The 20,315-nt window shown below is 45.5% G+C and overlaps 3 protein-coding genes across 6 annotated transcripts; all 3 read right to left on the bottom strand.

The window, feature by feature from the left end:
- Positions 1–294: 294 nt before the first annotated feature.
- hsd3b1 (hydroxy-delta-5-steroid dehydrogenase, 3 beta- and steroid delta-isomerase 1) lies at positions 295–2,079 on the bottom strand. The gene is made up of 3 exons (XM_047047265.1): positions 1,834–2,079; positions 1,408–1,572; positions 295–1,234 (listed from the first exon to the last, which is right to left on the bottom strand). Exons 1-3 carry the CDS (start codon positions 1,982–1,984, stop codon positions 426–428), a joined length of 1,125 nt encoding a protein of 374 aa, XP_046903221.1. The 5' UTR covers positions 1,985–2,079; the 3' UTR covers positions 295–425.
- Positions 2,080–3,012: 933 nt separating this feature from the next.
- Positions 3,013–10,675, bottom strand: si:rp71-68n21.9 (kelch-like protein 9). Of its 2 annotated transcripts, XM_047047605.1 has the most exons (9): positions 10,548–10,675; positions 10,046–10,099; positions 9,459–9,804; positions 9,191–9,323; positions 6,027–6,223; positions 5,113–5,929; positions 4,921–5,034; positions 3,556–4,092; positions 3,013–3,382 (listed from the first exon to the last, which is right to left on the bottom strand). In XM_047047605.1, exons 1-8 carry the CDS (start codon positions 10,595–10,597, stop codon positions 3,593–3,595), a joined length of 2,211 nt encoding a protein of 736 aa, XP_046903561.1. In that variant the 5' UTR covers positions 10,598–10,675; the 3' UTR covers positions 3,013–3,382; positions 3,556–3,592. The 2 variants fall into 2 exon arrangements, with proteins under 2 accessions (XP_046903561.1, XP_046903562.1); XM_047047606.1 differs by lacking the exon at positions 3,013–3,382 and having other exon boundaries at positions 3,862–4,092; positions 4,932–5,034.
- Positions 10,676–11,047: 372 nt separating this feature from the next.
- Positions 11,048–16,943, bottom strand: hao2 (hydroxyacid oxidase 2 (long chain)). Of its 3 annotated transcripts, none has more exons than XM_047047130.1 (9): positions 16,885–16,943; positions 15,971–16,040; positions 14,000–14,152; positions 13,638–13,789; positions 13,085–13,368; positions 12,647–12,865; positions 12,142–12,300; positions 11,849–11,918; positions 11,048–11,737 (listed from the first exon to the last, which is right to left on the bottom strand). In XM_047047130.1, exons 2-9 carry the CDS (start codon positions 15,997–15,999, stop codon positions 11,682–11,684), a joined length of 1,122 nt encoding a protein of 373 aa, XP_046903086.1. In that variant the 5' UTR covers positions 16,000–16,040; positions 16,885–16,943; the 3' UTR covers positions 11,048–11,681. The 3 variants fall into 3 exon arrangements, with proteins under 3 accessions (XP_046903086.1, XP_046903088.1, XP_046903089.1); XM_047047132.1 differs by having other exon boundaries at positions 15,971–16,024; positions 16,885–16,906; XM_047047133.1 differs by lacking the exons at positions 15,971–16,040; positions 16,885–16,943 and adding an exon at positions 15,177–15,286.
- Between the last annotated feature and the right edge of the window lie 3,372 nt (positions 16,944–20,315).

Raw genomic sequence — 20,315 nt, 5'->3', positions numbered from 1 at the left:
CGTAACCATCCCTTTTTCTTAGTGAACAATAGAGCATACATGTGCTAGTTCTAGAATTGGCCTTTACTTTGGAGTTTTCCATGCTGAGGGAGTTATTAAAGTTATTAGAGACTACAGTTGTAAGCTCATTGTGGGTTTGACTAACCCCAGCAGTTTACACAAAGGCAAAGATTATGACCTTGATTGAACTAGATTAAATGCATTGTTATGTCTGTGACTAAGCCTACTAAGTAGGCCTATCTGGTTCAATATTACATAATTTTTTGTATTATTAATACAAATGAAGTTCACAGATTTGTTTCACACATCTTTATTGTACAGTTTCAGATCATTCATATGCACTACATCTTATTTTATGGCATACACAATAACAAGGGTTATATTGTAATAAAATGGATGGTAATGGTGAAACAGTTGTACAAAAACTATTTGCCCTTTATTCGAGCTCTCTCCTTGGGCAGCTGGGAAGCAAGCCAGTCGGTGGTGCGCCCTCGAGCCTCCTCCCAGCTGAACTTGGGGGAGTAGCCGAGATCCCTCTGAGCCTTGCCATAGGAGAAGCTGAAGGCTGTGTTCAGCATGGTGAGCAGCTGGCGGTTCAGAGGCGGGACAAAGCGTGTGAAGGGGTGGAGCAGCGCCTGCAGCGTCTCCAGCAGGAAGCAAATGAGGTAGAGGAGGGGCAGCGGCAGGACGGGCCGTTCCTGAATGCGGAACCCGAGTGATGACATCACGGCGTGGTTAAAGTCAGAATAGCTGACTGGAGGTGTGTCGTCTGCGATGTAGTAGATGTTACCTCCGACAGTGCCTCTTTTCTGGGGGTCCTTGAGGCTGCGGGCTGCCTGGAGGTGGCCGAGTGCCGCGTTTCCCACATACACCGGGTTGACGCGGGCCTCTGGAAGTGAGGTGCGATACAGCACGTCCCCGTTCTTGATCCCGTCAGCCATGTGGCCCAGCAAGAAGCGGCAGCCCTCGCCGTAGATGTACATGGGCCTGAGGGCGCAGGTGGCCAGCCGGCCCCCGTTCTGGAGCCCCTCGTGCTGGGCTTGTAACGTGACGCGCTCAGCCTCTTCCTTGGTTCTGCTGTAGGGAAACTTCAGGGAGGATGTGTATGGGGTGTCCTCGTCACCGTTGATAATGGGATCGCCCCTGGGATTGGGCCCGGCCACCTCAATACTGCTGGTGTAGATAAAGGAGGCCACGTTCTCCTGGATACACATCTCCAGGAGTAGCTGGGTCCCTTGGAAACATGCACTAAGTTCACATCAACCACTTTTTGGAAATGAAATACTTGATACTTTTTCGATTGATACATGAGAACAGCCAATCCTCTCAGCAAACTAGCCTTAACTATCCACACAAGAAAGTAAATGTTCAGCTGTCACCAGCTGAAAACTTTAGAGACCGCCATACCTTTGACGTTGACACCATGTAGCTCACTGTACTCCACAGTCCCAATGACGTCGATGAGGGATGCAGTGTGGAATACCAGGGTAGCTCCCTGGCACGCTCTCCTCAGAAGATTACTGTCCCGAATGTCCCCCTCAAAAACACTCACCTTTGTCTCACCTCTGCAATCTTAACATACAAAATCAAATCAGTCAGTCTTCCCCCTACAAACTGTGTATTGTTTGTGACTCAGGATATTAGATATGATAGCTGGTTTGATGTTCACCAGCGAAACTAGCTTGGCTCAGATATATTTTCCAGCTCTTTAGTAGTAGAACTACTTGAGTATACAATTTTTATATATACTATTATTTGAAGTATATTATAGATACTTCAAATTAGTATTGTCTCAAGACAGAGACAACAGGCAATCATTCTGTCAGTACTGACCTTCCAGAGCCTGTAAGGGCTGGGGTCTGAAGTGTTTGTCCAACAGTCGGATCTCTGTAAGTCTCTCTTCTTCCAGGAGTAGCCGGACTAACCTCTCCCCCAGGAATCCACCAGCCCCTGTCACCACACACACTTCGCCTCTCAGAGACATAGCGGCCGCTCTGAACCCTTGGAATCTCCCTGGCTCACCCTCGTGGAACGTGCTGGAAGAGGGAAGAAACACTGACACGGCTCTGTGGGACAGGAGGCATGCTGGGAGCAACAGCCCAAAGGAGCAGGTTTTATATCCCTGTGTCTGCCAAGGACAGCCCAAGGCCACCAACTCCAGACGAATGAAAACAGTGCAGGAGCAGTCAAGGTCACATTGCGTTTGTTTGTTCTTGCTCATCATGGCGATTAACTTCCATTGGTCATGGTTAAAGCAGTCTTTTATTTTGGTAGTCTTTGACGCCTCGTTATGAGTCAAATGAATGGGTTATCAAGCTCTGTAGCCTGGTAATGACTATTCACTTGAATCAGGTGTGCTGGAGCAGGGAAACATCTAAAACATTCAGGACAGTGGCCCCTGGGGACCAGGGCCAGGGACCCTGGGACAGCCCTGCGTCAAGAATACTGTTCTGATGAATTCATTGTTGGCCATGATGTTAGATTTAAAAGTTAACCTTTCTTAAAACGCATCATATCTCAACATCATCATCAGAGTGCATTTTTCGGGGGGAAATACGGAGCACAAGCCATAATGCAAATAAATCACCACAAACTCAGGTTGACAGGTTGATTAAGTTGACACCAGATCAACTAACGGACTTTGTAATCAATGGTTGCATCACAGGGATCACGGAACAGGCACTGCACCAGTTTTTCTGAATGTGTTTTTCATAGTTTTACTTGTACATGTTTGGCATTTTGTGCTTGGTTTTCCATATTTAAAATGAACAGCTGTTTTCAGACTGAACTAGTACCTACCAGCTAGAAATACATTTTAAATTGTGAGAGAGGTAAAGATGTAACAAACTGACATTGTTTTGGTAGTGTTTGCCTGGGCCATGTCTTACCCTGAAGCTTCATCTATCTGTGTCAAGAGACCTTGGCACAGCCGTCAGTCAGGGCTGTGTATGTGTGCTCTGTAAACTGGAGTTATGAATTTTGTGTGGTCATTTTGAATTGAAAGATCAAATCGTACCTTAGTATTTTTATTATGAATGAAAAATTGTTTCATGAGTAAAGCCAAATAATCCTAAATCAAATCCTATGTCAAAAAAACAAAAACATTAAAAGTCATGTTTACATTTACATTTACATTCATGCATTTAGCGGTCGCTTTTATCCAAAGCGACTTCCAAGAGAGAGCTTTACAAAAGAGCATAGGTCACATATGTTGCAAACTTGTTATTGATGCATCTGTACCAATTTACTATATTGGGCTGTTAATGTGGGAGCTCATATGTAGGGATCATAATCCAACAATGAAACAGAAGAGCCAAAAGCCAAAACGTAATACTTCAGCAGTGCAGCATGAGCATTTAGTGCAGGGGGGGGCAAACCCTGGTCCTCGAGAGGCGCTGTCCTGCATATTTTAGACGTTTCTCTGCTCCAACACACCTGATTCAATTAAATGGGTTGTTATAACGACCATTCATTTGAATCAGGTGAGCTGGATTAGGGAAACATCTAAAACATGCAGGACAGCGGCTCTCGAGGACCAGGATTTGACACCCCTGATTTAAAGAGTCAAGTGAGTCCTTGGAAGGATCCGCTTTCATGTCTTGGCAGCCGCAGGCAGCGGGCAGTCCTGTATCTGGGCGTCGTCCACGGCTCCCTCAGGCAGATGCACAGTCAGGGTGCAGGACCGGATGCCCCCCAGGGGCTCTAGGACGTTGAACACCCGGTCCCACTCGTCTGTCTGGGGGTCATAGCGCTGCACAATGTCCACCATGCAGCGGCTGTTCCATGAGTAGCCGCCCACCACATAGATCTGGTCCTGGAACACAGCCACGCCCACGTCGCTCTGGCCGCGAGGCATGGCCGCCACCACTGTCCACTGGTCGGCGGCGGGGCTGTAGTACTCACAGCCCAGCACGTCGTCGTAGTCGCTGCTGCCTCGGAAGTGGTTACCGCCCATGACAAAGAGGCGGTCGCCCACAGTGCACATGCAGTGCAGGCCACGCAGCTCTGTCATGTCCGCCCTCCGGCTCCAGGAGTCTGTGTCGGGGTCGTAGCAATACAGCTCCTTCTGAAACGTGTCTCGGGTGATGCCACCTATGGGATGAGGGACATGTAGTGTTTTTAAGTGTTTGATGCACAGAGAATACATGTACACTTTTCATCAAGTAATATTTCAATGAAATGCATTTTCTAATAACAGTTTTTGTGCCAGTATTGAGTATCTGAGAAAGAATGACACAGAGAAGGAAGCAAGGCATGTCTGAGCTGTGAGATAGTGGTCAGGTACTCCTACCCTCTATCTCTCTTCTCGTTTTTGTTAGAACTGCACAGAGTGAAACATTTCTGGTATGAACAGGAAGGATGTGGTGCTTTGAGATATGTCCATCACAACAATGTCACCCCCACACACAATGGAATTCACCTGTTCCTTTTGCAACAGTGCATGTTTACTTGACCAAAGCAATTCTTGACATTTGAAAGGCTTTCGATAGCTTTTGGTTAACCTCAGTGACAATGTGACCTCATTTAAACAAATGTATTTGTGTTAGCTGGCAGTCACATATTTGACAGTCACATACTTATTTGACATTTTATTCATTTAACGGACGCTTTATAGCATTCATGCATAGTTCTACAGTATTTTTGGGGTCACATATCTGCTCATGTACAGTAACTGCAACATCTGTTTATGATTTTGGCCTAGAAACTAGTTTATCTTCCATGGTTGCTACGGTCACATTACAGAACCCAACCAAGATGCATTTCGAACAAACCAGAAATGCTTTGCCAGTCTTTTAAAACTGTGGAGCAATAGATTGTAACTGCCTTTGCGCGTCGTGAATTGGTTTGTTTAAAAACAGTCCAGATCTCCACGGTTACTGCCGTTTGAATCTGAATTTAAAATTCGAATGGAAGCCTCACCTGAGACGTACATCAGCTCCCCATGGACGGTCCCTGCGTGGCCGTAGTGGGGCTCAATCATATGCGACACAAACGTCCACTCGTTCTTCCTAAGGTCGTAGCACTCCACTGAGTCTGTAAGGGTTGAAAACAAATATGAAAAACATGTAGATCAGAATGGAACTCACATCTTGAGGAGCCATAGTGACTTACCAATCTCTCCCGAGGCGTTCCTACCCCCCACAGCAAAGATCCTCCCCTTGAGAGCGCTCAAGTGGAAGAAGGTCCTCTTCTCGTTCAGCGACGCTACCTGCAGCCACCTGTTGAAGCGCGGGTCGTATCGGTACGCGCTGTCCACCGCCGTCTTGCCCTTGGTGTCATAGGTGCTTTGGCCCCCGACAATGTAGAGGAAGCCCCCTAGCAGCGCCACGCCATGCTGATAGCGAGGCACCTCCATGGGCTGGAGCGCCCTCCAGTGGCCGCTCTCCTCATCGTAGAGACGCAGCTCTCGGCTCACCACCAGCTGCTGCCGCATCACGCCGCCCAGCGCCAGCAGGTGCCTGGCGTCCGACCGGATGCGCGTGCGCTCGGTCTGCAGTGCCGGCTGGAGGAAGGGCATCATCTGGTAGTTGCTGGCCTCCAGCAGGAGGTTGACGCAGGCAGTGTCGGAGCGCATCACGGTGTTCCCGTTGGTGCCCTCGTCCTCCTGGGAGATTTGCATGAGCTCCATGGGGCTCATGAGGGGGAAGCGGATGTGGCGCATCAGGGCGTAGACGGAGGAGCGGCGGGCGGGCGGGTCGTGGTCCAGCCAGGCCCTGGCAATGCGGTACAGCTCCATCTCGGAGAAACCCTTCAAGGAGTCGCTGGCTAGGGCATAAGCCAGGCTGGTCTGGGAGAGCTGCAGGTAGCGGCCGCTCTGCACCAGATCCGGGAGGTTCTGACACACAAACTCCCCGATGTTCACCTGCACCTCCTCCAGGAGCATGTCTGCGGCGATGCGCTCCACCTCTATGCAGTTATCGATGGTGATCTGAAAGAAACAGGAAAACAAGACAACATGGATCCATAGGTGTCCATTCAAACCCATATCGGACATTCTATACCTCAGCCAGCTGTGGTCCTCTCACCTCGCTGCTCAGGAGCTCGTTGCAGAACCCCAGGACAGGCAGCACCTGCAGGAAGTTGGCCGCCTCCAGTGTGTCCTGGAGGTTGGCCAAGCAGAGGTTCACCCTGGAGGTGTAGATGAAGTCTATGATGTTCTTTAGGCCTGTTTTGCTCACGCCGTGCAGCTTGATCTCCCTCATCTCCTGCTCTCTCATTCCCCCTGTCAAACACACAGGAAAAACATTCTCTTGGATATATGGAGTTAGATTAGTTTCATAATTCAAACAAACAAACGCAACACGATTCAAACAAACTTAACACGATCCAAACAAACGTAACACGATTCATACAAACATAACACGATTCAAACAAACGTAACACGATTCACAAATGTATTTTGTGATTCACAAATGTAACACGATTCACAAATAAATGACCCTATTACATTTGTTTGCAACCTGACAAACACAAGTTACAAATCCCTGCATTCGTTGGTGTGAATCCTTGCATTGGTTCCTGTGGATTTTTGGAACTTTCCTGACGCGCTTTGATCCAAAAATGCATTTTTTCTAAAAGATATCCTCTGCAGCCTATCAGATGTCTCCAATTTTAGCCAATCACCGGAGAATGTCTAATATGGGTAGACGGGCTCTGCCTTAGCCTAGGAAACACGGAAAATGACTAAACATGAATCCTGCCATTCTCAACAATATTTAATCAGGTATGATAATCGGTTTAATAAGATTAACAAGCAATAATTCACCTACATGCTACCAGACGACATTGCTCGTGATCTGAAGGAGACGATGTCCGTCTTTATGGCAGGTTGTTGAAGTCCACATAGACACGTTAATGTGATTGGCTAAAATTGGAAGAGACGATCTGATAGGCTGCTGAGGATATCTTTTAGAAAAAATGCATTTGTGGATCAAAGCGCGTCAGGAAAGTTCCAAAAATCCACACGAACGAATGCAAGGATTCACACCAACGAATGCAGGGATTTGTAACTTGTGTTTGTCAGGTTGCAAACGAATGTAATAGGGTCATTTATTTGTGAATCGCGTTACATTTGTGAATCACGAAATACATTTGTGAATCGTGTTACGTTTGTTTGAATCGTGTTACGTTTGTTTGTTTGAATCGTGTTATGTTTGTATAAATCGTGTTACGTTTGTTTGGATCGTGTTAAATTTGTTTGAATCGTGTTGCGTTTGTTTGTTTGAATTATGAAACTAATCTAACTCCATATGGATATGAAAATGTGGTATGCACATTGGAATCGGTGTCCAATTTTGGCAATAACCAATGATCTTAAAAGCTGTAGGTTTATGTCAGGCATACTGTATGAATATAAGTTCTCATCTCTCTAATAACGCCAGGAATATCTGTGTGTTTGTGTGTCCTTGTTAATTTCCCACGATTATCTGGAGAACCGGGCACTCTGCAAAGTTTATAATTTTGCACGTGTCCTTTTTATAATCCAAGAGTGCAGTGTTTGGATCAGTATTTAGATTTTGGGGGGAAACAATCCCCATATATCATGGGAACTCCTCACAGCCCCTTCACTCTGATTTGTCCTCTAGTCATCCCTTTAACCCTCACCGTGACAAGTTGAATATTTTAAGTGAATGGTGTATTTCAGTAGGTGTAGCTGGAAGGTTATTAGCTACAAGTACTGACTGCTAAATCAGCATGCTTTCAAAGGGTTTCCTTTATGAATGAAATTCTGGCTAGCTAACAGAACGACAATATAAAGTATATACTTTCAGTATAGATCAGTGAATTTTGTTACATACATTTACGTGTTTACTGATGTCAAAACTACCTGCACAATGCAAATGTGCACAAAACTCAACACCAAATCAACTACGACATTATAATCACCAGCACATCACGGACATGGGCAGAATTACTACCACTTTAGCCTCCTTGGGTCGGTTTCTTAAGGCATGGATATAGCGACAGGAACAATGTTCGGTAACACTTTAGATGAGCTCACCAAATTAATAATTTATTAACCAATTTGTTACCATTAGTTATTTGTTGTTCATACAAAATGTATCATTAGTAAAGCATTAGTAAAGCTAAACCCTAACCAAAACTTAAACCCTGAACCTAAACCCTAGCCCTAAACCCGAACCATAACCCTAACTGTGTGAACAAATGCTTTACTAATGATACATTTTGTATAAACAATAAATAACTAATGGTGAACAAACCGTTAACTAATAGGTAACAAATTGGTTAATAAATTATGAATTTGGTGAGCTCATCTAAAGTGTTACCCACTGTTCTTACAAATTTAGTCTCCTCTGTCATTATTTATGAGAAAGAAAATACAGTACTATTTTACAGTATTGCATAGCACAAATACAAATAAACATAGCAAACACCCCTTAGGCTACATTATCATTTGCAGGAATGTACCAGAACATTGAAAATTAGTTAAAAAAAAGAGAGAGAAATTGCTTTTATGATGTGCATAAGTGACTAGAATAGATGACGTGGAAGTACTTCAGAGATGACAGAATTTCAATTGTGATCTGAGAAGTAGGCCTACCAAAGCCACTGAAAATAACTTTTCATCACCAGCTGCATCACGGGCACTGCACTAGTTACTTAAAGCAGGGTAGGTACATTTTGCTGTCTGCCTTCTCTCAAATATAAAGGAGCAGGAGGGCACTCGGCTTGTGGTACTCAAAGCGCCAAAAAATACATGGTATACAAGGAAAACTCAACACCAATGCCTTTGGCAGAAATCGAGACCCAATTACTCAAGACAATCCAAAGACCTTGTTGTGGGCAATTTTATGTAGGAACTATTTTCTTTTTACCAAACTGTACTCGCTAACTACATCAACATGCATCAAAGAAGTGTACATCTACTCATGTGTAAGAGCGCTGCACGGTGATTTGGTTTCCGGGTGTAGTTTAGAAGACAGAATTTGTTTTAAATGTAGCACTACAGGTAAGAGGGAAAAATATATATTTGAAAAAAATAATTGGGGGGACAGGACGGGGGGACGACGACAACAACTGTCCCTTTAAGTGTTATTCAGTACAGGAAACACATGGACACATCTTTGAATGGCTCAGACAGCCCTGAGGTGACATCATCTTCTTCTGTACTTTAAAATGATTCAACCTCTAATATGTACTGGGGAAGGATTTACTCCTCCACACTCACCTGTGAACATGGCCTTGAAGTAGTCACTGGCGGATGCCATGATGACTCGGTGCACTGGAAACGTGTCACTGCTGTCCCCCGGCACCAGGGTGACGTCACACAGTGCCTTGTCTCCTCTGAGCTGCTCAAGTCCCTTTGGAAAAAGTGAAGCATGTTGTAACTCACCCACAGAGGCTGGTGCATGGAATATATGCATATCTTATTATAAAGGTGTACAACTTTGTCACCATAAGTGTGTGTATTGAAATGAATGTTCTTCGCGTTGTACCTGCAAGATGGCCGCCCCATGCGCTGTGCTGCTGAACACCCTATTCAGGGGCCGAGGGGGGGGTTTTGGCTTCTGTGTGACAGGGGTGAGTTTTGAGGGGGTCTCACCAGCTTTGGAGGCTAGTTCTGATTGTGCTGGGGGTAGAGGTTTAGGAACAGGAGGTGCTGGTCTGTCCTCCTGAGCAGAGGGTCTGTTTGGCTGGGCAGCTTGGGGGGGTTGGGCAGGCTGGGGGGGTTGGGCAGGCTGGGGGGGCGGGGCAGGCTGGGGGGGCGGGGCTCTGTTGTGGTTCCGGCTCCCCAGACGAGACAACCTGCGGTGCAGTTTCCCCGGTCCACTGTCATCTCCGCTGCCATGGAAACAGATGGAGGACAGGTCTGAGTAACACCACCATCCACAGCAGGACATCCTGTACAACATTCATCCTGATGGTGTTTGTTTGTTTACATGTGGTTCTCTGCCCACATTCCTACATGGGCTCTTTCCAGCTGCTCTTACACATGTTGATGTCTACAGCAATGCACATGTCTTGTAACAAATGTTAAACATCTGTTAGCATAGCAACTGTTTAGCAAGTCCCAGTCACTTACCCCATGTGCTCTGGTATTTGTTGGCGTTGCTGCTGATGTCTCTGTGAAGAACTCCTTTAACAAAGACATATTGTGAGTTAAAGTTAGTCATAGTTTGAAAAAAGAGGAACCTGATAATTTGCTTCCTGCATCAAACTGCACTGACCTAGTTGTTTAAAGTAATACTGAAACTGCTGTTTTGGAACTGTGTAGTTTTATGATCATAAGGTCATCGTCTGCATCGAAAAACAAGGTTTCAAAACATGTCATCCTCAACATCTTTTTTACAGTTTCTGTGTTAACCATGTGTGGATGCATGGTATCACAGATTTTCTTTGGTTTTCTGATGTAACTCAATTTAATTACTTTTAGAATTTCTTAATGACTGCATATTTCAAACTTCTTGAAGTTTTGCCTTTCAAAATCTCTCATGTCTCAGAAGTATATATTCTGCATCACTTTCTGCTTGGGTCCTCTTCACACAGCACAACATCTACCAACTTCACATTGTAAAAGAACTTACCTTGAAGTTATCCTCCTCAACAGACTCACTCTCCGGTCGCCCTCCAGCATGCACACCTAGAATAACCCAGTTTCTGAATGCTCAGTGCAGAAGCTGGATGTTCTCTCAACACTGGGGTGAGCAAACCAGACCTCAGGGACTTCCTGTGTCAGTTCTCTTTTTCTCTCTCTTTCCGTGTCTTGACTTTCACCACCCTTCTGTTGACACACTTGCTATTGTCAAGACTCGTCTAGAGAACAGCTTTTGATCTATTGAAGAATTCACTAAGATTAAAAGTTTACATTTATATTAAATATATTATTACAACTGATGTAGATCTTCTCTGAAGAAGTGTCTACAAACTACATTTAATTTTATCATAGTAATATAAATATTTTGTTATATTTGATATATTATTTTAACACAGACCATAAACCTAACCCCATGTCTCACCTAAAACACCATTAACAACAATGTTTAAGATTGTTTAACACACACACTTAACAGAAAAGAGACGAAAAGCCAGTAACAAAGTTTTTAATCTCAAAGTCGTCAGATCTCATGTCATCAAGCATCAAGCCTCTCTTGACTCCACAGCTTGAGGCCTTTACTGTCTCACTCTTTTTGGAGACATTACACTCTAGAATACAACATACTAGATCTACCATCTGACATGTTGCTAGGAGTGTAATGCTTTTGTGTTTTTTCCATTCATAGCTCTACCTTCACCTTACAGCCATAACAATCATTACTATCAGATCTGAGGACGTGCAACCCCCACTGTTGCAGCATCCTCCCGTTCCTATTTCACTTACTCAAGCCACTCTGCCCACACCTACCCTTTAGTCACCCAAACAGCCTGAGAGTCTGAAATAATTCGCATCAGAGGCCAATCTTGCTTTCCGATAGTGGCCGATTTGTGACCTCAAGGTACAGAAATTAACTATCAATCTATGATTACATATTCCAGAAGCTTTTTTCATATTGAAAAGTTATATTATGGCATGCACTCTAAGATCCATATGTGAATGAATAATGTTGTCAAAATCTTAACTCTTTAAGAGATATTTATGATCTGAAACTCAAAGCAGAAAGCCACAGTTTGACTAGTTATTATGTGGTCATAGTTGTCTTGCTTTAGCCCCTGCTGTCATCTCAAAGTTTGGCTAACTGAATCAGATTCTTGTTTATCTCAGCCACGTTCCTGCACCCTGAAATAAAAGACACCCCCCCCCAAAATATTGTATTAAAATATGTATTTTTGTAAACTATTTTAACATAACGTCAGTCTTTGACTAAGAGGGTCTATCTGGTAAACTCACCAGATAAAGCCATGGACAGACGGAACTCATCATTTAAAATCTGCAGTACTTCCTTCACCCCATCTTCACCCTGCAGAACCAGATAGAATCTCTCATAGGTGTTCCAACATATTTTACATGGAGGTGAGGTTCCGTTAAAAACAATGTAACCGTTTCAAGATAAAAGTTAATTCAAATTGAATAATTACAACTGAAATGGTTTGCATTTAGTAACTTAATATTTGGGGATTCAGTATACATTTTTCATGATTCATTTCAATGTCCCTAAAACTCAGCCTGCCTGTTGCTGTTACCTTGTAGGCAAGGCCCCACACGGCTGGCCGGCCAATGAACACACACTTGGCTCCCAGGGCCACGGCCTTCAGCACGTCGCTGCCTGTGCGGATCCCTCCGTCCAGGTACACCTCGATCCTGCCCTGCACCGTGTCCACGATCTCAGACAAGACATCTATCTGTGGTAGGAGATGGCAGAAACACACTTTCATGGAGATATCAGGTCAGTAGTCAGTTCTCATGGTAGGTGACCTAGACTGGGAGATAATCTTCAGACCAAGATGAGAGTCTGACTACAGTTAACACAATCAAGTCATACAGTTACGTACAATTATGTCTGGTGTGGCGATTGTAACTACTGGGGTAGCCGCAGCACCTAACCATAACCAATTAATTGTTTTCTAGTGTCGGTTATGGAAGGTGTGGTGGATGTTATATAGTAGAAGGGTGTGGTAAAGTAATTTATATAGAAGGTGCAGTTGGAGGCTATAGAAGGTGTCACATCTTGGAGGTAGTTGTCCTCACCGTGGCCGGACCTCCATCTAGCTGCCGACCCCCGTGATTGGACACGATGATGCCCTGGACGCCGTGCTCCACGGCCAGCTCAGCGTCCTCCTTGGTCAGGATGCCCTTGATGATGATGGGCAGGCGGGTGAGGGATTGCAGCCAGTACACGTCCTTCCAGCTGATGGAGGGGTCCAGGGTGTTGGCCGGGACCCCGTACTCCTCTGGCCCAGCGGCCTCCTGCAAGGTTAGCCATGACACCCAGACACCACACACACACACACACAATCAACCAAACACACGCACACAACCACCTAGTATCAGTAACCCTTCCTCAAATCATTGATTGATTGGTGTATTGTTATGTGAAGTGAATAAACGGTGTTGCCATATGCTACCATTCAGCTGTACGTCTATTGCATGCTGCAAGTTATGAAAGTTGAGGATATTTACTGTTACCTGGAAGACCCCATCAAAGTTCTTCACTTTCAGATGTGGAGGTAGCTGGAACTGGTTGCGTATGTCGCTACGGCGCTTCCCGGTGTAGGGAACGTCAACAGTGAGGACGAGGGCCTTGTATCCCAGCGCCTCTACCCGGTTGACAAGCTGCTCGGACAGCTTGCGGTCCCGGTACACGTACAGCTGGAACCAGCGGTAGCCGGTAGGAGCTGCAGCCACAATTTCTTCCACCGAGCAGGTCGAGTAGGTGCTGGTGATGTAGCAGGTGTTCACAGACTCCGTAGCTGAGGTGCAGGAAGCCAGGTGGCAGACAGAGAGATGTTATCAGCCACATCACCATCAGCAGTGTTGGTGTATAAGCCACAGCTGCTATATGCTACACCACAGCAGTGCTGCACTGCCATCTAGTGGTTACATGCCTGGGAGTTGGACTGGTATCATCAATTCTCCCTTCTAAATGTCTTCTGTAGACACGCAAACATGGTTCCTCCATTAGGACTGCAACCTTATATCATAGACGAGAGTGCTGCAGATGGCTGCAGGCTATCCTCACCCCTAGCAGTGGCCACCTCTCCCTCAGGCCAGGCCAGACAGTGGAAGGCTGTTGGTGCAATGCCCACGGGGAAGCTGATCTCCGTGCCCAGGACCGTGGTCCTGGTGTCGCTCACGGACACGTCCCGCAGTACGCGCGGTCTCAGACGGATCCTGAGGGTGGTGGTGGGGGGGATACACACACGCTGCGGTCAGCCAGCCCTCTCTCTGACCGTACATCTGGCCTGTGTGTTAGGACAATGTAGGACAGAGGGAGCTGGAAAGGTCCCCTTTATAGGAGGGATGTGCAGGTCTATGGGTGAAGTATTCTTTGCGCTTCTGTTAAGGTGCGGGGATTGTGGGAAGTGTTGTTCAAGGAGGTACCGTTTGTAGGCCAGTAGATTGTCATCCCTGGTGCAGCATTCGTCTGCTCCGGCGGCGTAGTAGTCCCAGGTGGCCTTGGACAGGTGCTCCTTGGCATACACCTCGAAGTCTGTGAGACACACCATAGCCATCTCGGCACAGCGCCCACCCTCTCTGTCACATCAGTGGGTGCATTGGTATGAAGAAGTATACATATATTTTTGTTTATGTAAAATAGTATTTTGGATTCATTAGTACCTGCTTCACCAATATTGTTTATTTTTATTTTACAAATTATCAGTATATTGGTTATAACACTTATTGGGCCACATTCACTCAATAAGTGTGGACGCAAACGTACAGTTGTTTTCGTGACACGAGTGCACCGGCTAATTTTATTCTACAATTCTAACAGACAGGCACGTGCCCGCAATTTGCAATAAGTATACTTCTACGCCCTGTTTCTACTCATCTTGTCAGTCGGAAACGGCTGACAAGCTATTCGTCACTCACGCATGTCGGTCTCTGAAGACCAAGTGGCTGCCAATTAACACAAGCGCTGTTTCGTGGCACTAGATAGTAGGCTAGTGTAGTCAATTTGCTACTTCAAATAACCAATAATTATAGGCCAGGTCAATAAAAACAATGACAACCGAAACATTTCGCATTGTGCGCTATGACCGGGATTTTTTGTTTTTATTGTAAAATATTTTATTATGACAATGATTGATGAGGATGAAAGGGCGTCAATGTTAAGGTTATGAATTTGGTCAATGTATTCGAAAATGTACGGGTTTAATTATTAGTGCATATTAAATATTCTTTTAATGTTTTAACATGGAATGCTTTTAGTTAAAAGGTGTGTGTTTACATTTTCTAAAACAGCCGGGCTGTCATAATTTCTCAGAGTACGAACAAATTCAGTTAAGGAAATATCCACGAATCCGGGATTTGTGCGAAAAACATTTGTAAACACAGTTTACGGACAGATTTCTGGTAACGCTCTATTACCAAAGCTGTTTGTGAATTAGACCCAATACTGAAATGCCAAATCATAAGACTGAACGGCACAGAAATAGCCTACGCCTAACATTCTATGACCCAACGATAGTAGGCCTACTTTCGTTTACAAAATACAGTCGTAGTCTAACAGTGGATAGCCTACAGTGGACTTCAGCCTGTATAATACCTACTGTACCTATTAGATGACATTCGGAGCGTCTGTTAGCTTGTCCAGATCAAGGTAGTCAACCAACCAACAAAGTCAGAGCAGGGTTGAAGATTAGCACACCTCTGGTGAACTATACCAACTAACAGAGAAAAACTAGGGGTGTACAACCAGTAGCCTACTGCATACAGCAAAAGTAGAAGAATATATTTGATCTGATTGTCCCAGCAACAGTGGTTGTAGATAAGACTTGATAAAAGTAGGTAAGATTAAAGTAAAAAGTGACCCCTATAAACGACAAAACTTTCTAAAACAAGACCGACAGTAAATAGTTAAAGTTTACTCAGTTCTCTTGCACTATGGACTCCATTATAGAATAACCATGTTCTGAGTTAATTCCAGGATTCTTCGGTCAACAACTGACCAGACATTCTATTCTGTCAAACATCCCTTGGTAGAACCATGCAATCCTGCCTAGATGTTAAGCATGCTTAACGTCATCAATTCTAATACCTATTAAACTGAGAGATCAGCTCTACCGGTGAGTGTGTGACCCCATGGTGACCCCTGGCCTCTTTGTATTTACAATGGCAGGAAATGTGCTGATGACCGTGAGACCCATAGTGAGCTGTTACCATGGTGACCGTTAGACCACTCTGCACACTACAGTATGGCCAGGTACATTAAGCATAACACAGGGCCTGACATACTGTACATTCAATAATGACTGGAGTTAGATGACTGACCAGGGTGCCCTCAACACAGAGGCTGGGTCAGCCAGCAGAGATGGGTTTGTGTTGGAGGTGTGGACATGTGTATCTCACCGGTAACAGCCACAACGAGAGATGCTCATTCAATTTGGATGGACTTGACAGCTCCTGAAATATACATAACCTGAGGAGGATATCACAGTAAACTGAACAGGTGCTACACTGTTTGAAGCATACACCAAGTCAAAAGAATGGAAATAAGCTAAATATTCATTGGCAGAGCTGTATTCATACCTGTATAAACACCAGAGCTTTGATGTATACTGTGTGTGACTGAGCACTGAGCTGTAAACACTTGAGGGCAGTGTAATACTGAATAATAGACGTGCTTTATCTCCAACGGCAACCATGACAGTCCAGAGCAGGACACCAGTACAAACACCAACAAGTATCAACAAAACAGCATACAGCTCACCAACAACTCTTGGCAGTTCTGACAGGAACACATCACAGCTACTTCAACACACTAAGTGTTGTTTCTTTCCTCTTTAAATTACATTTATTTTTCTGTTGTAACATATCGTTGCTAACAATCCTTTTTCCATTAACTCCCAGTGGAGATTGATTGATGCACTTAGTTGAAGTACATTTCCAGAGGCCCAAAGGTGTGTGAGACTTGTTCATGAATACACCATCTATGGATCATTTTGTTTCAGATAGTGGTCAGGAGACTTGGTTCATAATTACAATGTTTATAATTTATAATAATAAAAGTTGCTATCATTTCAAATCTAATAACTAAGAATTAGAAGTGAACCCCCTCCTGAGAATGCCAATGTGTTTCATTACATCATGTTAACTAACAAAGTTCTTTGAGTCCTGTGTTATGTGGGATGGACAGCAAGTCCTATCCAACAAGATGATGGTTGTTTCCTGCATCCATTTGAGATAGGGATAAGGAATGTAGATGGTATCTGGAAACACCCTGCTGCACATTAAACAGGAAGAGTAAATCCGAAATGTCTTACCTTAATCGTCCTGGTTTGGTGGCCTAGCCTGTTGCCTCTCATGTGAGACACACTCCCCCCTCCCGCCTCCCAGTTTCCCTCAGCCCCCCCCACCCCCATCAGCCCCCCCCCCTACCCCCCTTAGCCCCCCCTCAGCCCCCCCCCACCCCCATCAGCCCCCCCCACCCCCCTCAGCCCCCCCTCAGCCCCCCCCACCCCCCTCAGCCTTTGCTCGGCCCACAGAGGCCAACCTCTCTTGTCAGCACTCTGCGGGCCCCGCTCCCTCTTTGTATGCATTCATATAAAAGGGGCAGAGCAGCACCTCGGGTCAACAGCGTGTTGAATGCCTGGTGTGTCAGAGTTCCTGCTCTGAGGGTGTGTGTGTGCTTTGACAGGACAGTGTGTGTGTGTGCTTTGACAGGACAGTGTGTGTGTGTGTGTGCTTTGACAGGACAGTGTGTGTGTGTGTGTGCTTTGACAGGACAGTGTGTGTGTGTGTGTGCTTTGACAGGACAGTGTGTGTGTGTGTGTGCTTTGACAGGACAGTGTGTGTGTGTGTGTGCTTTGACAGGACAGTGTGTGTGTGTGTGTGCTTTGACAGGACAGTGTGTGTGTGTGTGTGCTTTGACAGGACAGTGTGTGTGTGTGTGTGCTTTGACAGGACAGTGTGTGTGTGTGTGTGCTTTGACAGGACAGTGTGTGTGTGTGTGTGCTTTGACAGGACAGTGTGTGTGTGTGTGTGCTTTGACAGGACAGTGTGTGTGTGTGTGTGCTTTGACAGGACAGTGTGTGTGTGTGTGTGCTTTGACAGGACAGTGTGTGTGTGTGTGTGCTTTGACAGGACAGTGTGTGTGTGTGTGTGCTTTGACAGGACAGTGTGTGTGTGTGTGTGCTTTGACAGGACAGTGTGTGTGTGTGTGTGCTTTGACAGGACAGTGTGTGTGTGTGTGTGCTTTGACAGGACATGTCCCGATGCATAGGATAACCTCCCTGAATGGATTTCATTGATTAGACTGATTTTCAGTTCTTAAATCACCATTGTCTCCCTCAGACGAGTTCTTTCCACACCATGTGGCACAGTTGTGAAGATCGCTACCGTGAAAGTTGTTGTTTGTGTTTATCACAATGCAAGGAGCTCTAGCTCACACATATCTGTGGTGTCATCGATGACTGGTGTCCATTACACAAAGGTCCTTGGTCATTCCTCTTAAAATGTTGCAGTCTCCTAAACTGTGGATGGAGGGATGAGAAGAAAGTGAGAGAGAAGCGTGAGAGAGTATAAGCCAAAGCAAGAGTGTAAGAGCGTGAGAGAGCATGAGAGCAAATTCAGTGAATGTCACGGTGTCTCAACTCTCCACGAACGTAACAAAACGCCCAGAGAAGTTGTTCAAGCATTTGAAAACAGCAGTGGGTGCAGTGATGTTTAAATTAGATTCTGTCTCTCTATTTCATTACAGCTTTCAAATTCAATTTATTCATTGTACATTCAATCTCTACGGTAACAGAGCCAGGCTTCTTGAAAACATCTCTCTCTCTGTGAAAGTAGTATGTGTTTGAAGTGCGTCGACTGTGAAGGTGAGTGCTGGGTCTGAGGCAGGGGCCAAGTCTCACACGTTGGCGCCCCCTGAGGGAGGGGTGGTGTTACCTGCTAGAAGTGAGGTGTAAATTGTGTTAATGCTCAGTTGGCTCTGATGCCTATCGTGGACCGTATCTCGCTGCTGCTCCTGAGACGTGTTTGGGGGGTGCGGGTGGAAAACCCGTTCCATATGCTGCGTCTGCCCCCAGGCAACAGCCAGGCTGGCCCGGGACATGTGGGATGCATTGTCTAGGTGTTTTCCTTCGCCGCTCCTCTTTCTACCCTGCCTTCCTCTGCCCTGTCTCTCGCTGCCCTGCATCTCTATACCCTTCTTCTCTGTATCCCGTCTCTCTCTTCCCTATCTCTCTCTACCCTGCCTGTCTCTACCATGCCTCTCTACTCTGCCTCTTTCTACTTTTCCCTTCTCTATCCTGGCCCTCTCTCTACCCTGACTTTCTATCTACCTTGCGTCTGTCCTGCCTCTCTCTATCCTGCCTTTTCTTACCCTGATTTTCTCTACACTGCCTCTCCATCCTACCTCTCTCTTCCTTGCCTCTCTCTGCCTCTTCCTACTCTGCCTCTTCCTACCCTGCTTCTCGGTCCTGCCTCTGTAAACCCTGCCTCTATCTCGCTTCTCTCTCTACCCTGCCTCTCTTTGCCCTGCCTCTTTCTACTCAGCCTCTCTGTATCCTGTCTTTTCTTGTCTTCGTATGAAACATTAAAAACACATTTTTATTTTCAATATGTATAATACAATTTGAGCTTCCTCTGGCTCTAACATAATGGTGTAAACCATCATTCCTCCAGACGTAGATCAGGCTTTTGACCTGAACGACTATGTGGGGACTTGGGGCTCTTCATGGTATTGGTGAAGTCTGGAAGTTTCAACTCACTGTGACGGCAGTTTAACCAGGCCTCAGGATCCAGCCCATTTACTTCACAAATCCTTTCAACCATGGGGGAGTTCAGACTTCTTTACTTTTTGTACATTTTCTTGTAAAATATTGTAAATGATTGCAAAAATGTCACCCAACAACTAAAATGTACAGCGGAGAAAAGAACAGCTCTTTGGGTCGCTCTGGTGAGGGCCTGATGACTCTGATAAGAACTGGACATTTCTAGTCACCCACAAGTGACATCAGACATCTTGGGCCTCCGTGTGCTTGTGTGTGCATGTGTCTGCATAGTTCATGTGTGTTTGTGTATGCTAGCTGAGTCTCTACCAGGCAGTCAGGCTCTCAGTTTCACTGGAGGACCAGGGCGTCTGTGATGCACTGTCACCATCCTCCTACTCAGCTACCAGCCTACATCTGCACTCGCTGCTTCTCCACTTTTTAAGAAAAACATGGAGGACTTTCATTTGGTATGAGAGCGAGTGATGAGAGAGACGAATGGCCCGCAGCTCTCTTGCCATTTGTCTTTCTTGTTTTGGAGGAACTTCTGTACCGTTCATGTGATGTTCTGAGTCACTTTCGTTTGTGCACATGTGCTGCAAGCATTACTCAGTCTGATTGTGTCTGGATTACTGATGCAGTCTCAAGCCAAAGTCTTGAGGCTCCCGACAAAGACGAGCCAAGGAGCCCGTGAACACATTTGAGAAGGTTGCTGTCTACTTCGGAAAGAGCCCGGTCATTTGGTTGTCAACAGCCTAACCTTGATTCTGTCTCTATGCTGTTTCGTAGCAGAAGTTAGAATCCCTGACTTTACATTCCAGTGTTTGTGCTTCTGGGGCTGTCTGTTTGTGGAGGTACAGTACAGCATGACGGCATCCATCTCTCAGACACCCCGCGCTGGCGAGGGGATGTGGGTGACAGTAATTCATTGCAGGCTGGGAAAGTACACAACTGATGAAAATCAGACACTCAATTTGTTACAG

The sequence above is a fragment of the Hypomesus transpacificus genome, chromosome 23 (genome assembly GCF_021917145.1).
Source record: "Hypomesus transpacificus isolate Combined female chromosome 23, fHypTra1, whole genome shotgun sequence".
Taxonomy (NCBI): domain Eukaryota; kingdom Metazoa; phylum Chordata; class Actinopteri; order Osmeriformes; family Osmeridae; genus Hypomesus; species Hypomesus transpacificus.
This window is presented reverse-complemented; position numbering and strand designations above follow the sequence as displayed.